Source organism: Neoarius graeffei, chromosome 25 (genome assembly GCF_027579695.1).
Source record: "Neoarius graeffei isolate fNeoGra1 chromosome 25, fNeoGra1.pri, whole genome shotgun sequence".
NCBI classification, from domain to species: domain Eukaryota; kingdom Metazoa; phylum Chordata; class Actinopteri; order Siluriformes; family Ariidae; genus Neoarius; species Neoarius graeffei.
In genome coordinates, this window is record NC_083593.1 from 48,974,977 (window position 1) to 48,992,849 (window position 17,873).

A 17,873-nucleotide genomic window follows, 5' to 3' on the forward strand; every position below is an offset into this window, starting at 1 on the left:
TCTCCAAATATAACGCTTCTCATTGAAACCAAAAAGTTCTATTTTGATCTCATTTGTCCACAAAACATTTTTCCAATAGCCTTCTGGCTTGTCCACATGATCTTTAGCAAACTGCAGATGAGCAGCAATGTTCTTTTTGGAGAGCAGTGGCTTTCTCCTTGCAACCCTGCCATGCACACCATTGTTGTTCAGTGTTCTCCTGATGGTGGACTCATAAACATTGGCTAATGTTAATGTGAGAGAGGTCTTCAGTTGCTTAGAAGTTACCTTGGGGTCCTTTGTGACCTCGCCGACTATTACACATCTTGCTCATGGAGTGATCTTTGTTGGTCAACCACTCCTGGGGAGGGTAACAATGGTCTTGAATTTCCTCCATTTGTACATAATCTGTCTGACTGTGGATTGGTGGAGTCTAAACTCTTTAGAGATGGTTTTGTCACCTTTTCCAGCCTGATGAGCATCAACAGCGCTTTTTCTGAGGTCCTCAGAAATCTCCTTTGTTCGTGTCATGATACACTTCCACAAACATGTGTTGTGAAGATCAGACTTTGATAGATCCCTGTTCTTTAAATAAAACAGGGTGCCCACTCACACCTGATTGTCATCCCATTGAATGAAAACACCTGACTTTAATTTCACCTTCAAATTAACTGCTAATCCTAGAGGTTCACATACTTTTGCCACTCACAGATATGTAATATTGGATCATTTTCCTCAATAAATAAGTGACCAAGTATAATATTTTTGTCTCATTTGTTTAACTGGGTTCTCTTTATCTACTTTTAGGACTTGTGTGAAAATCTGATGATATTTTAGGTCATATTTATGCAGAAATATAGGAAATTCTAAAGGGTTCACAAACTTTCAAGCACCACTGTAAATCTCTATATGTCACTTGTGAACATATCAATGAATTGTTTTGATAAATTTGGGTACTTTTTGTTTATAAATGTGTCGATATAATAAAAAGAAAATCACACGTTGGCTTGAAGATATGAAGTTTATCTTCTCGTGTTGAAAAAAGTTTTTTTTCATTTGGCCATGTTTGTTTACAAAGTGTCATAGTCGCTCGCTAGTGTGGAAGTTTTTGGTCTCCGATGTGTCTCTTTTCCAGTTTTTCAATCTCCACTGGTATGTTTTTCTCTTGTAAATGTGCATGAAGAATATCTAATGAAGTTTTGGTAGCCTTTCAGGTGTTCAACACATGTTTCTCTTTCCCGGTGAACAAAGAAATGCTTCTGCGCATGCGCAGCAGAAAACTCTCTCATTGGATATTCGCATCAGCTCCGACGTGTGAGGTCATGTTGTCTTGACAACCATGCAATATCGTAAACCATATTCAACGCTCATTCTCCATTGGGTAGAGTAACGTAATACACGTAGGATAAGTGATATGATAACAATATTTCATGCTATCAAACCAAATAAACGAAACCCGCTAGAAGGGAATAGAACATTTTTTTTATTCCATGAAAAAGTGTCCTGTATGTATAATAATTCCGGATATTTCACTCCGATAGTGTCACTCCCAGTGTTTTCCTGCTGACTAGACGTGAGTTGCCAAAATAGTGAACCGGTTCAAAATTAAAATCCTTTTGATTAATTTGCATTTTTTTTTGTGGATGTGTCCATATAATATAAAAGAACATTACACGGTGGTGCGAAGATATGAAGTTTATCTTCTCGTGTTGAAAAATATGCTCACTCATTTGCCACTCGAAGATCAACTTCATATCTTCGTGCCACCGTGTAATATCCTTTATGTATATATTTGTAACATTTAAAAGACATTAAACGATTCATCAGGAAATATTGATTAATTTTCTATAACAGCCACCCTGACAGTAGTTTCAGCTGCAAACCAAATCACAGGTTTCTACTCTATTATATTTTTTCAAATCTATATTAACTTCTTTTTTATGGGGATTTATAAGATGAATGCTCACATGAACTAATTTAAAATGTGTGCAATTGTTTATCTGAAGAGACGTTTAATGAACAATGATGGAAGGAGTCTCCAGTGTCATTACTTTGTAAGAGAAAGAGGTAAAGCTGTAACTTTACATTTTCTGACACAGAAACGTCTTGTGGCTTCTTGTTAACATGACAAGCGATGGTTTATGGCTTTATTTCATTACATAATGCAACACACATTAAGCTCAGACATGATTTTAACCATTTTGTTGAACAACTGGTTCAGCCATAAATGTCATCAATCACCTGATTCAGTGATTGATTGAACTGAAATGAATGATATCATGCAAATTTACATGCACAGCATAAAAAATAAAGTCATTGCTTCATTGGCAAGAGAAATAATCTTGTTAGGTGGGCCATTATTTGCAAACCCTTGTCGATTTTAATAATGTTCTCTTTCAATACTACAATGAGAAACCTGGTAGGCTGTTAAACAATAAACCTTTTCAGAATGTGGCTGATATTTAGATTTAGCAATCACTGATGCATGGCTCATTCACTGGATCCAAAAAAGCGGATATTAAAAAAAAAAAAAACTCTCAGAGTGACTGAATTCTCCCAAATGTCCTTATCATCACAGGTTTTGCAACAAAACATGGGAAAACAAAGCAAGCATGAGCGTTACTACAGAGACTCCCAGAGCACTGAACGCAAATGAAGATTAAACAGCAATGTATCGAGTCTGTTACTAAACTAAACAGAAAAAAAAAAAAAAAAAAAAAAAAACAAGCGACAAAAGAGCCTGATCAAAATGGCATTCAACACCATCTTGTAATTATCTCCAGGCTGGGACGCTTATCTGAGCCGTGGCAGGTACGAGGCATGAGAGTCAGAAGAGAAAAGCGTCGAATTAATCGGAAACAGCGACGGTATAAACAGCTTACATTTCTCATTAACCCAAGGTGAATGACTAATCGTGAGGAAGACAGCGTAAAACAAACAGCGACAACCGCTCAAGATGAAATCCTAATTTGTATTCAAGAGACACGAGGGAGAGAAATCTCAGGGTCTCTCGCGCAATGGTCACAATGTTCAAATAGAAAGCCAGATATAGTTCTAAAAGGTCACTTTAGGAATAAATATGTATGCACAATTGTGTCAGAACAAAAACAAGGGCGTGTTGGTTTCAAAAGCATGACGGCATTATGCTAACTGTGTGCACTGACCTCATAGTGGCAAGTTGACACAAAGCTTTCCTTATTTCGGAATTGTAAATCAGGCACATTACGGCTCATTAAAAGAAAAAAAAAGAAATACAAGCATGCTAAATATCAGCATGTAATATATTAATACACTGAGTTGAACAAAAGCCTCATTTCATAGCCTATTACCCATAATCTATCATCATAAACAACATTACTGGGGTCACACAGTCAGACAAATCTGTGTAAGCATATGCAGTGAAATTAGAAGTTTAAAATACTGTAGGATATTTTACAATCATCTGTCAACCAACACAACGCTTACTGACTAGTTAACACAAGTTCACCCTTACAAAAAAGAAGTTTATTCAAGTGTGCTTCTAGTATACTTCTTTTAAACTAAAAATAAGATAGTATGCTTTCAGTTTTCTTTTTATTTACTTATCAGAGATATACTTAATAAAGTTATACATACGCATACTTGGCTTATACTGAAAAGTATATAGAAAAGTCTAAGTATATTAAGCTTATACTTAAACTTTTGATCAAGATATACTTAACAAAAGTGGAATAAAGTATTAAAATATTTGTGCCTTATGTTTAAGTGGACTTGCCCTGTAGTTGTGCTTCAGCATTGTTGTCTGTGGTTCCATATAAGTTTTTTTTTTTTAAATATTTCTCCTGAGTGGGATAATTAGGGTTTTTTTTTATTTATTTTTATTTTTTATTTAGAGCTTGAATGTCAATTTCAGTTGTCATTGACATGTTTTTTATACTTTGGCATTTAATACAATGTTGCTTTAAATTTTGACTTTTAAAGAAAATTAATATGTTCTTAATCCTGAGTGTCTGTTATTTTGTGAATTCTTACCTTTATAACTTCATTGTAACTTAAGGTACAAAACACTTAAGTTGTCTACTGGTAGTGTGCATGAGGTAAGGGTTCGGGCTAGAAAACTAATAGTATACCTAGAAGGGTAATTGCAGTATACGGTACTTCAAAACTAAAAAAGTGGACTAAATATATATAACCAGTAACTAATAGTATATTTCCAATATGCTATAAAGTATACTTTTATCAACTAAAAAGTGGACTAGAAGTGTGTAACGAGTAAACCAATAGTATATTTCCAGTATACTACAAAGTATACTTTAGTAAACTAAAAAGTGGACAAAAAGTATAAAACAAGTAAACTCAGTATATTTCCAGTATACTATGAAGTATGCTTTTGTAAACTAATGAGTGGACTACAAGTATAGAACTAGTAAATTATTAGTATACAAGTTTACTTATGGTATACTTGCAGTACAAAATAAAAAAATACTAATTGTATACTCAAGGTTTACTTCTCTTAGACTTAAAGTATACTTTTTATTAACTAAAATTGGGCCAATTTAGTCCCAAGAAGTATTATATTAGTTTACTTACAAGTATACTGTAAGTACTGTACATTGATGTCAGTATACTTGGTACACAAAAAATATACTTAAGGAAATATACTTTAACTTTACTGAAGTATATTTAATAAAATGAACTTGAAGTATACTTCTTTTTGATAAGGGCAGTGCAAACGATTAGTTGTTTACACCACTGTGCTGTTGAATTCTTGATACTGTTGAATTCTTGATAAATCTGGCAATGAGGAGGAGATGAGGAGAGTGCAGAGGGAGCTGAAGAGGGGGATAAGGAGATGCAAGGACAGCTACAGGAGGAAGCTGGAGGAGCGCCTCAAGGGGAGCAACGCCAGAGAGGTATGGGAGAGGCCTGAAAACCATCTCTGGCCACACAAAGGACAGTGGGAGGGGCCCTGTATCTGGGGGCCAGGACTGGGCAAATGAGTTGAATATCTTTTTCAACAGATTTGACTGTGCCACCCCACCCTCCCCCACTCACTATAGTCCTGACCTATCTGTGATATCACCCCCCCATAATACCCCTGACACCAACAGCTCCCTCCTCACACCACATCACCCCCCTCAGCTCCCTGCCAGACCAATCCACACACTCCACCCCCGACCTCACTCTACAGGAGTCACACCTCAGCTACACCCCTCGCCTCTCCATAACAGCTGATCAGGTGTTGAAGGAGCTGAGGAGGATCAAGACGAGGAAAGCTGCTGGCCCTGATGGTATCAACTCCAGACTGCTTAAGGACTGTGCAGATCATCTCTGTGGGATACTTCTGTACATCTTCAACCTGAGCCTCAGTCTGGAGAGAGTTCCACTTCTGTGGAAAATATCATGTGTGGTTCCAGTTCCCAAGATTGTGCACCCCAGGGAGCTCAACCACTTTAGGCCAGGAGCTTTAATGTCTCACTTGATGAAGATCATGGAGAGGATTGTTCTCTCCCACCTCTGACACCTGGTGAACAGTAAGATGGACCCCCTGCAGTTTGTATATTGACCAGGCATTGGTGTGGATGATGCTGTCATCTTCCTGCTACACCGGTCACTTTTACACCTGGAGGGCACTGGGAGCACTGTGAGAGTCATGTTCTTTGACTTCTCCAGTGCTTTCAGCACAATCCAGCCATCACTGCTTAGGGGGAAGCTGGAGGGAGCTGGTGTCGACTGCCACCTGGCTGCATGGATCATCGACTACCTCATTAACAGACCACAGTATGTGAGGCTCCGCGACTGTGTGTCTGATATGGTAGTCTGCAGCACGGGGGCTCCACAGGGTACAGTGCTCTCTCCTTTCCTCTTTACACTTTACACATCTGACTTCAGCTACAACACGGACAGCTGCCACCTCCAGAAGTTCTCTGATGATACAGCCATCATTGGACGTGTGTCAGAGGGGGACGATCTGGAGTACAGAGAGGTCATCAACAACTTTGTCGCCTGGTGCGAACTGAACCACCTGCGCATCAGCGCCAGCAAGACAAAGGAGGTGGTGATCGATTTCAGAAGGACGGCTCTTCAAATTGCACCAGTGAACATCCAGGGTTTGGACATCGAGATCGTGGAGGAGTGCAAATACCTGGGTGTTCACCTCAACAACAAACTGGACTAGACAAACAACACAGATGTCCTGTACAAGAAGGGCCAAAGTCATCTCCACCTGTTGAGAAGACTGAGGTCTTTTGGTGTGTGCAGGACACTGCTTAGGACTTTTTATGACTCTGTGGTGGCATTAGTGATTTTCTACGCTGTGGTCTGCTGGGGCTGTGGAAGTTCAGAGAGGGACAGGAAGAAACTTAATAAACTGGTCAGTAGGCCTGGCTCAGTCTTGGACTGTTCTCTGGACTCCATTGAGGAGGTGGGTGAGAGGAGGATGTTAACCAAGCTGATATCAATCATGGATAACCCCTCTAACCCCCTACATGAGGCTGTGGGGGCCTTAAGCAGCTCGTTTAGTAGTAGACTGCTACACCCACGGTGTAAGATGGAGAGATACCGCAGGTCATTCATACCTACTGCTGTCAGACTGTATAACACCCACAACTTGTAACATAGCACCAATAACCTGTTTGTCATTATATTTGCACTACTTCACCACTACTACCTCTGCCATTTCTCATCGATGCAATTATTATGTGCAATAATATAGGTCTTAAACTATTTTTATACATACTTATATTATACAGAGTCTACCTGTAATGTGCAATTTTTTCTGAGCCTCTCAATAAGGCAATATTTCTATACTTTTTCACGGTAGATAATGCAAATAGCCCTCTGTATTTAATCTTTCGTTTGTCTAATTTTTATTTTAGTTTTATTTTGTTATCTGTATGACATTTTCTTGCTACTGTAACACGTGAATTTCCCCGATGCGGGATCAATAAAGTGAATCTAATCTAATCTAATACTGATTGTTCAGAAGGTGTTGATTACTTTTCCCTAACAGCTGTTCTGATCATAGTCCTAACCCCCAACTTCTCCCCAGGCTGCTCTGGTTACGTTGCATGTCGCTCTGGATAAGAGCGTCTGCTAAATGCCTGTAATGTCATTATGTCCATATACGAATGCAGTGCACTGAAATACCATTTCCCTCAGGCACCCAATAGTGGATTTATAGAGAAATAGAAGATTACAAAAAAATAAGTTATATGAATAACTCTGTAGTTATATAAATATAGCTATCTAAGTAGACATTTAGCTATCGAAACATCTAGCTTTCTCAGTATAATAGCAACATAAATGACAAGACAAAGTGAGCATTGTGCATGTGTGTGTGCAAATGGATGAGAAAACTGTGGTTTCAGTTTGACCTGTTAATTCTTCCTGGCAACAATGAGTTGAGGACTCTGACTGCCTGGGGGAAGAAGCTGTTACAGTGTCTGGCAGTGATGGTTCAGATGCTATGGCACTTTCGGCCAGATGGCAGGAGAGAGACACGTGCATGTAATGGGTGGGACTTGTCCTACGCTATGCGGTTGGCACGATGGATGATGTGCTTCTTATACACTCACTGGCCACTTTACTTGGAACTTGTTCTTGATTCTAAGATCCCTGTTCTTGGCTGCAGGAGTGGAACCCAATGTGGTCTTCTACTATTGCATGCTGAGATGCTTTTCTGCTCACCACGGTAGGATATCAGCTCATATACGATCAGCAGAGAGAAAGCAAAATGGCGTTGCTGAACCAACCAAGGAAGAAATAAAAACTGTACTCGAAAACAAAACCTCAAAAAATAAAAAAGGCAACAAAATACAGAATCAAAGTATTTGATGGTCAGAGCATATCTTTTTTTTATTTTTCAAGAATGATTATCACATTTTTCACAAATTGCTACTGTCATTTCGCCGGTTTGTTTACATTCTAAGTGGAAATGATTTTGTCGGACATTTTGTATAAAGTTTTTATTTATGGAATTTGCAAAAAAATAAAAATAAGTGTTGCCAGGCAAAACAAATCTCGCCTGGCAGCACTTATATGCTCATCATAATAAACAACTCTCTATCGGCAACCGTTTTTGAGTTATAATGGAAAATATGTTATTTTAACCGATGACCTTGACCCCCTGACCTTAAACTCCCAACCGTTATGGAGACTGTCCAAGCTGCCCCAACATGCAGTAGATGGTTGGAAGCAGAATTGAAAGATGCACATTTTGGTGTGGGGCGGCACGGTGGTGTAGTGGTTAGCGCTGTCACCTCACAGCAAGAAGGTCCGGGTTCGAGCCCCGTGGCCGGCGAGGGCCTTTCTGTGCGGAGTTTGCATGTTCTCTCCGTGTCCGTGTGGGTTTCCTCCGGGTGCTCCGGTTTCCCCCACAGTCCAAAGACATGCAGGTTAGGTTAACTGGTGACTCTAAATTGACCGTAGGTGTGAGTGTGAATGGTTGTCTGTGTCTATGTGTCAGCCCTGTGATGACCTGGCGACTTGTCCAGGGTGTACCCCGCCTTTCGCCCGTAGTCAGCTGGGATAGGCTCCAGCTTGCCTGCGACCCTGTAGAACAGGATAAAGCGGCTAGAGATGATGAGATGAGATGACATTTTGGTGTTGGTTTGAAGTCAAATGATGAATTTGAAGAAAGTTATCACAATTTTTTTTTTACCTTACCAGTGACCTTGACCTTGACCTGATCACCCCCAAAATTCAATCAGGTAATCTACAGACCATTGCCCACTTACCCTGAAAATTTGAAGTTAATCGGTGCAACCGTCTAGATGCTAGATTGTTAACAGACAGACAAACAAACAAACAAACAAAAAACAAACCGCACTGATTACAATAGCCCGCCCCACTGACTCCATCACGGGCGAGGTAAAAATTCTCTGTTTCTTAAAATCCAGTGAATGTGGATAGAATAAAAAACAGTTATTCCACTCAATCTTGTCGTACATGGCTTACAGTATAGCCAACTCGGTGCTACGCGCCTCAGCGGCTAGCAGCTAGTGTACGACTCGATTTCTTGGAATAATCATTAAATATTCAGTAAATATAAACAGATAAAAAGCACACTGCATCATTCTTAAATAAATTAAAAGGTGTTTCTGAGCCAAGGAATTTCTGAGTTGGTAATGATTTTGATAAGGAGAATGTAAGCTTGCGTTACTTTCAGCTATGCTAGCCTTGAAGCTCCTACGCAAAACTAAAGAACCAAATTTCAGATGCAAACATGTCTGGTCTGATTATACATTTGGAGTTGAATCAGCTGTGCTTGAGTTTAAGGGTGAGATTGCTGAACGCTGCAGAATTATGAGTCTTGTTTGGTAAAATAATAATATAATTTGATCGCTTATTAAATAAATCCAGTTTTTCATCTCTGACTCAGACTTTTATTCTTGGCTGAATCTTCACTCAATGGCACTGAACTGCAGCGCTCAGCTCTTTTCTCCAAGAGCTTTGTATCACCACAACATTTCAAATGCTTTTGACCACATAACAGCCGATACATACCTTTCCTCAGAGATATGAAAACTGGCCATTTTGTCTTTTCAACCCCTTTAAAACTGTTGTATAATCTTGTTTTGAGGCACAGAGCAATTTTTTTTTCTTTGTTCCCTGCCATTAGACCAGAGAGGTTGCTGATTAGACTGTGGCAGCTCCAATAGCTGAAGCTTTTTTGGACGATATCTTCGGCCTTGTGTGAACTCTTATAGCAATCTGAGTCACATAAGTCGCCTTTATATTCCAGACCCTCTAAATGTTAGCCATTAGAGCAATTCACACTGCATTCAATTCAGTCCCATGTCTAGTCATCCCACCATCTTTTCACCAAATTACAGTTGCTAGGAAACATCTCCATCTGTGTGATGCAGACCTGAAGTGTGAACACATTCATATGCACTTCATTGATTTTTCAATTTTCCAGCAATGAAACGTGCACTTCTTAAAGAAATGGCAGACATTTACAATCATTTGTGCTCTGTCTTTGTACACTGACCTCTGAATCGTGAACATAACATTAGCACGGTTTAGAGTTCATGCAAGACCGTGGATAATGAAGATCAAAACTTCCACCAAATCTGGACCATTTTCGGTCAGGCAGTTAATTAGTAATTTTACAATTAATGATTATAATTAGTAGGTCTTTTGGAATAAATTTACAGGAAATGTCCACTTTGAAACACATTCAATTTGTTTAAATTTGGGCTGTTTCACAATCATAGTTGTCTTTTTGAATGACACCAACTACCTCCTGCAGCTAGGTCCAGTATTGTACCGGTATATATACGGTATACTCTGGCGTTTCTTCTACCTTATTTTACAGGGACAACCCAGCCCTGCCTACAGCACTAATGTCTCTTATACGTTCTTATAAATGCATTTAAGAGTTAAATGTGGCTCAGTTTTGACCTTGTGCTCATTTCATTTAATTCTGCTTCCATTATTACACTTAGATTTTCCTGGTTAAATTCAGAATTGCATTTTTAGCACTAACCGGGTTTTACTTTGGGATGCATACAGTACTTTCATTCAAAATAAAATGATATTTAAGTGGAAGCTTCATTTTTTCGTAAAATAAGTGCCTCAGACAGAATCCTTTATCCGTCAAAAATGTCCTCTCCAGGAATCACTCACCATATGATGAGGTTGTAAATGATTTTTCAAGAAAATATTTGCACTTGTGGAGCAGAATACTCTGTTGTTGCTCAGTAAAAAAAAAACCTAGATAGAACTCAACGCCAACGGCGTCGATGGGGATGCCTCCGCCCGGTAGACTACACGTCTTATTAAGTTGTGATTTGGGGATTGACATTTGACCTCACAGTAATCTTGACCTGGTGAAATTACTTGTATTAGCCTTGGAGATATTGTGTTCACAAAGTTTTTAAGACAGACATTTGACTTCACAGTGACCTTGACCTGAGACCTTTTGATCTCAAAATCTAATCAGTTTATCTTTGTCCCCAAATGCACAAATGGTGAAAGTTTGGTGAAATTCCTTTGATTTGCCTTGGAGATCTTGTGTTCACAAGGTTCTCGGACAGACATTTGACCTCACAGTGATCTTGACCTTAGACCTTTTGATCTCAAAATCTAATCAGTTCATGTTTGTCCCAAAGCGCACAAATGGTGAAAGTTTGGTGAAATTCCTTTCATCAGCCTTTGAGATATCACGTTCACAAGGTTTCGGGACGGACACACGCACGGACGCATGCATGCACGCACGCACGGATGGACACACGGACAGATGGACAACCTGAAAACATAATGCCTCCTGCACCTTACGGTGGCGGAGGCATAAAAAAGGAGCTTCACATGTGGATGAAATGTGAAAGTCAAAAAGTGCCCTCTCTGGAAAACCACAAGGATCGTCACCACTTCAGTTGTTATTACAGTTACCACCGTGTACAAACATCACTGTACAGGACTTGAAAATTTGTACTTAACATACATCAGATCAATTTCAACTGTTTTTCTCTTTGTATCCCTTACTCTTGTAGACTAGGAGAAAGGTGGTCCATTTTAGAAATACACTTCTGGATATGCCGTCTTCTCACCACAAGTGACACGCCCAGTATTTGACCTGTAGCTCTGAAATTCTGCAGTTAATTTCCATCTCAGAAGTTCATTTTTGGCAGCATAGAAACAGAAAAACCTGAGGATCGATTTTTGGACTACTGTTGACCAGAAAACTTTCCCCTGATTGTGAAACAGCTAATTAAAATCCTGTATTTGTGATGTGTTCAGCGAGTCTGGTGCAAATTAATTGGTTTTCGCTGTATTTTCATTATTCTTTTGGGTAGTTAGCAGGTGCGTGCCATACGGATGATGCAGGGTGTCATTGTTATTGCTAACTGAGTTACATAGAGTTATTAGTGGAAAACATTTCAATGATAAAAGATAAACATACAGGATACAGTTCAGATTTAATTGTTAGTATCTAAAAAAAACAAAAGAGCAAGGTCTTCTTTTCTTACTCATTATTGTTTTTATTCCCTTTCCTGTGTCTCCTATCTGATATATTTTATTTTGGTTGATATGTTTTCTCTTGGCGGCACGGTGGTGTAGTGGTTAGCACTATCGCCTCACAGCAAGAAGGTCCTGGGTTCGAGCCCCGTGGCTGGCGAGGGCCTTTCTGTGTGGAGTTTGCATGTTCTCCCTGTGTCCGCGTGGGTTTCCTCCGGGTGCTCCGGTTTCCCCCACAGTCCAAAGACATGCAGGTTAGGTCAACTGGTGACTCTAAATTGACCGTAGGTGTGAATGTGAGTGTGAATGGTTGTCTGTGACTATGTGTCAGCCCTGTGATGACCTGGCGACTTGTCCAGGGTGTACCCTGCCTTTCGCCCATAGTCAGCTGGGATAGGCTCCAGCTTGCCTGCAACCCTGTAGAACAGGATAAAGCGGCTAGAGATAATGAGATGAGATGAGATGTTTTCTCTTTCGGTAGTGCCATTACTCTGTAAAGCATCCTTGGGTTTGTAAAAGGCGCTTTCGCTATATAAATTAAACTTGTTGTTGTTGTTTTCCATCAACATTATATTAATGAGAAATCCAGTAGTGAAGTAGTGGGGATGACAAATGCTGGACCCAAAGTTCCAGAATGCAATGTAGCTACCGTATGTACGGTATATGACATACAATAGTTGCAGCAAGTTACAACAAAGACTTAGCTCCACAAGTTAGTGTTCTCCAAGATGACAAGTGCAATGGCATTGATCAACCATTTTGAATATTTATGGTTTCACCAGCTACAGCCTTAGAATCATTTTGCTTTTACAGATAATGAAGACTTCCTGTTTCACTGAAAAACTTAACATTACACTCTTTATATACATAGTCCTTCCCATGCCACAAGGTGCATTGGGTGGCGCCGATCTCCATTTCAGTAGCCCTCAGCCTCTCACCTGTTACACTACATAGCTAGGGTTACAGTGGGGGGCTGGTCCTCTGGTAACCGCAAGAGTTTGACTCCCTACTCACATCTATATTGTAGCATGTCTCGCCAGATGGTTGTAGGTACCATTTTTGTGATGGTCTTTGGTATGACCAATCACGAGTCAAACTCACGACCTCCCGATCGAGAGGCAGACATGCTAACCACTAGGCCAGGGGTGGGCAATTATTTTTTCCATGGGGCCACATGAGAAACAGAAAATTTTGTGGAGGGCCGGACCAAAAGGCTGAACTAAATTCTGCATAATGTTAATTGTATTTCTTTATATAAAGCAATAAATAACATTGTTTTTACAAGCTGCTAAGACTGGTAAGAGTATGGAAAAAACGAGGTTGCCTTACAAAAAATGTCATTTATTCAATCAAATTTCCCAAAACAATGGTTAACAAAATGTGAACATTTGTACCATTTTTTTCAGTCACATTCACCCCAAAACACAATAAAGACATCACAATATTGTCTTTCTACTCCAAATATCAAACAAGATACATCATATTATAATTATGATGCCCACATTTGTAGTCTAATCACCTCATTTGGTGTTTTTCAGTTTTTTATTTGTTCAGTGAGAGAAATCTAGTCTCTGTTGGTCTTTAACAAGTGCATCAAAGTCAGGTTGAATGCCTGAGGTGGAGATGCGAAGCACAGCTGACAGATGATCATTGGTGAGAGAGGATATATACTTGGATTTGTTAAACTTCATCACTGAAAATGTTTGTTCACATATGTAGGCAGAGCCAAAGAGAACAAACATCTTCTGAGCATGTCTCCTCATGTTTGGAAACTTCTCCTCCTTGAGAGAAGAGTAAAAATCCAGCAGTGTTCCTGACTTAAAGTGCTCTGCCAGTATCGCATCAGACTGCAGGTCAATGAGTTCCAGCTGAACATCACTGGGTGCATTATCCACATCACAGGTAAAGGGACAGAAAATCATCTGCATTTCACCCTCCATTGTTCTGAAATCTTCAAATCGCCTTGAAAACTCACCATGCAGCGCTCCTAACATAGTTGAGTACCTGCGGAGGTGGTCAGCTGATGGTGTGACTTCCTTCAGGGTTTGCATGTGAGTGATATCGTTGCTCTCCAGTTGCCTTGAAAGAAACTGCGACTTGGTCATGAATGCCTTCACCAGGCTGTGCATTTCATGGACAAAAAGGCCCTTGCCTTGCAGTTTGGTGTTCAGTGCAGTCATCAATGCAGTCACATCAACAGCAAATGCAAAATCTGCCATCCAGTCCTCATCTGAGAGCTCTGGGATGCCTTTGCCTTTCTTCTCACAAAACTCTCGGATCTCTGTTTTCAGGGCCCAAAATCTTTGTAGCAGTTTGCCCAGGTTGAGCCATCTGACAGCTGTGTGGTAGCTGATGTCACTGTGTTCAGTCTCGTACTCCTCTAACAGTGCAACAAACTGCCTGTGATTTAGTGCTCGTGCCCTGATGAAGTTTACTGTTTTTGTAACAACATCAATTACACGGTTAATTTTTAGCACTGACTTGCACAGCACATGCTGATGTAAAATACAATGCAAAAATATCACTTTCTGATCTGCGTTGATTTCATTCACTTTATCTTGCAGACGTTTCAAAAGTCCAACATTTTCACCCGTCATATTTGGACAACCGTCCGTTGTGACTCCTGCCAGTTTGTCCATGCACGCATTTACCTCTGTGAATAAATCGCTCCCTGTTGTTGTCCCTTTCAGTGAGCGCATTGCTGCCAGCTCCTCCGTAATCTTAAAGTCTGTTATCCCACGGACGAATACAAGTAACTGGGCTGTGTCACAGACATCACAGTTCTCGTCCAAAGCCAAGGAAAAAAAGTAAAAACTTGCCACTTCATGTTGCAGCTGAAGCTCCAGATTTCCCGCAATGTCCTCGATCCTTCTGGTCACGGTTCGCCTGGACAGCGGGACTTGCTCAAATGCTTGTTTTTTTTCAGGACATATTAGTGTTGCAGAGTCCACCAAGCACTCTTTCACAAATTCCCTCTCCGAGAATGGCTTACTGTTTTTAGCGATTTTGTGGGAAAGCACAAAGCTGGTCTTGGTTGCTGCATCTACCTTTGCGGACATTTTGGGGGCTAAAGTCTTCTTGTGACCTGCTCGCAACAACGTCGATTCAGTGTAGGTATCAGATCTACAGATCGGCTCAGGCTCCGGCGCCTGCTGGTGACGTCACACTGCGATTGGCTGGACCGTTTTGTTAGGGTTTTGCTGGGATTCGAACCTGGTTCGTTGGTGTGATGATCCAGCAAACCCCCACTAGGCCACCAGGGGAATGACTCAAATGCAGAGGCGTGAGGCGGAAGTAGAAAAAGTAACAAAAGGTTTATTTATACTATGTACACTATATACAATCCAAGGCAAAACAAAAAAAACAAAAACAAAGAGTATAATTCAAAAAGAAAAAGGCAAAAATGTAAAAGCTCAGAAGATCCACAAAACACAGTACAAAGGAAACTGGAGATAAACATAACAGCACAAAGACTCCGTGACAAGAGGACTGAACTCAGGGGTATAAATACACAAACTAATTAAGGACACAGGTGAAGATAATTAGGACTAACAGGCAATTAACAACAAAAAAAAAACACAAAACACAGGAACAGTGGCGGCCTCTAGAGGCCAAAATAAATATGACATGAAAAGGAAATAACAGCGGCCTCTAGAGGCCAAAACAGTCCAAGTCCTAACAGGACCCCCCCCTCTAGGAGCGTCTCCTGACGTTCCCAGGGCGATCCGGATGGGCCGAATGGAAGTCCCGACACAGTTCTTTATCCAGGACATCCCGAGCAGGAACCCAGCAGCGCTCCTCAGGACCATAGCCCTCCCAGTCCACCAGATATTGCAACCCGCCGCGGACCCGGCGGGAGTCAAGCAGGCGATGCACAGTGAACACAGTCTGCCCCTGGAAGATGCGGGGGGGTGGGGGGTTCCTAGGGGCAGGGGCATACGTAGACGTCAGTACAGGCCGCAACAGGGAAACATGGAAAGTGGGGTTGATCCTCAGAGTCCGGGGCAACTGGAGCCGGTAGGAGACAGGGTTCACCCTGCGCACCACCTTGAAGGGGCCAATGTAGCGAGGAGCAAGCTTGCAGTTCTCCACCCGCAGCGGAAGGTCCTTAGTGGACAGCCAAACCCGCTGCCCAGAGCGGAAAGTGTGTGCAGGTCTTCTATGGTGGTTGGCCTGAGTCTGGTTGGTTCTGGAGGTCTGTATGAGGGTCTTCCTGACCTTGCTCCAGGTCTTGCGACACCGTCTCACATATTGGTTGACCGAGGGCACCCCTGCGTCCTCCTCCTGGTCCGGGAACAGAGGTGGCTGGAACCCGAATTGGCACTGGAATGGCGACAGCTTGGTGGCCGATGACTGCAGGGTGTTGTGGGCGTACTCTGCCCATGGCAGCCAGGTGCTCCACGATGTCGGGTTATCCATAGCCAGGCCTCGCAGGGTGGTTTCCAGGTCCTGGTTGAGCCTCTCCGTCTGACCATTGGACTGTGGGTGAAACCCAGAGGAGAGGCTGGCAGTGGCTCCGATGACCTTGCAGAACCCGTGCCACACTCGGGAGGAGAACTGGGGCCCTCGGTCTGAGACGATGTCCTGTGGAAGACCAAAGACTCGGAAGACATGATTAAATATAAGTTTCGCTGTTTCAAGAGCAGAGGGGAGTTTGCACAGAGGTATGAAGCGGCAGGCCTTGGAGAATCTGTCAACAATGACCAAAATGACCATGTTACCTTGTGACTCAGGGAGACCCGTGATGAAGTCGACTGCCACGTGGGACCAGGGACGCCGGGGAATGGTCAGAGGATGCAGGAGACCCTGGGGACGCTGTCGTGGGTTCTTGGTTCTGGTGCAAACCTCACAGGACAGGACAAATGACCTTACTTCCTGCTCCATGTTAGGCCACCAGAAGCGTCTTTTCAGGAAGTCCAGGGTCCTCCGAGCTCCCGGGTGGGCGGTGAGAGGGGAAGAGTGACCCCACTGGAGAACCTTGGCCCGGGCTTGATGTGGGACGTACAAGAGGCCCGGTGGCCCCGTCCCAGGACTGGGGTCCTGGCGTTGGGCTCGTCGAACAGCCTCCTCAATACCCCAGCGGACAGGGGCCACAATCCGGGACACAGGGATAATAGGCCCGACTTCATTCTCCCTGTTAGTGGCAGAGAACAGCCTGGACAGTGCGTCAGGTTTGGTGTTCTTGGAGCCGGGGCGGTACGAGAGGGTGAAGTCAAACCGACTGAAAAACAGGGCCCACCTAGCCTGTCGAGGGTTCAGTCTCTTGGCTTGCTGGAGGTACTCCAGGTTCTTGTGGTCAGTCCAAACCAGGAATGGATGTTGCGCTCCCTCCAGCCAGTGCCTCCACTCCTCAAGGGCCAGTTTGACCGCTAGCAGTTCTCGATCCCCCACATCGTACCGGGACTCCGCAGGACTCAGGCGGTGGGAGAAGTAAGCGCAGGGGTGCAGCTTTCCTTCTGAACGTTGAGAGAGCACCGCGCCGACACCACTGTCCGAGGCGTCCACCTCCACGATGAATGGTTGGGAGGTGTCCGGGAGGACCAGAATGGGTGCCGTGCAGAAGCGGTCCTTGAGGTCTCTGAATGCCTTTTCCGCCTGAGGAGACCAGACATAAGATCCACCTGTCCCTTTGGTGAGGTCTGACATGGGTGCTGCCACAGAACTGAAGTTCCTGATGAACTTGCGGTAGAAGTTAGCGAATCCTAAGAACCGCTGAACCTCCTTAACGGACTTGGGAGTAGGCCAATCCCGGACGGCCAGGGTCTTGGCAGGGTCCATTTGGAGTTGGCCTGTCCGTACAATAAATCCCAGAAAGGAGACCTCGGGAACATGAAATTCGCATTTCTGGGCCTTGGCGAACAGATTGTTCTGTAGCAGCCTCTGGAGAACCTGGCGGACATGGTGGCGGTGCTCCTGCATGGTCTTGGAGAAGATAAGGATGTCGTCGAGGT

At 42.5% G+C, this 17,873-nt stretch overlaps 1 protein-coding gene across 1 annotated transcript in view; it reads right to left on the reverse strand.

Moving 5' to 3' along the window:
* LOC132873247 (general transcription factor II-I repeat domain-containing protein 2B-like) overlaps nt 1–14,561 on the reverse strand; it is a 136,258-nt gene extending 121,697 nt beyond the window's left edge. The window contains exon 1 of the mRNA XM_060908605.1: nt 13,634–14,561. Within this exon, the coding sequence (XP_060764588.1) occupies nt 13,634–14,561 (928 nt within the window). The remainder of the gene's footprint in view (nt 1–13,633) is intronic.
* Between the last annotated feature and the right edge of the window lie 3,312 nt (nt 14,562–17,873).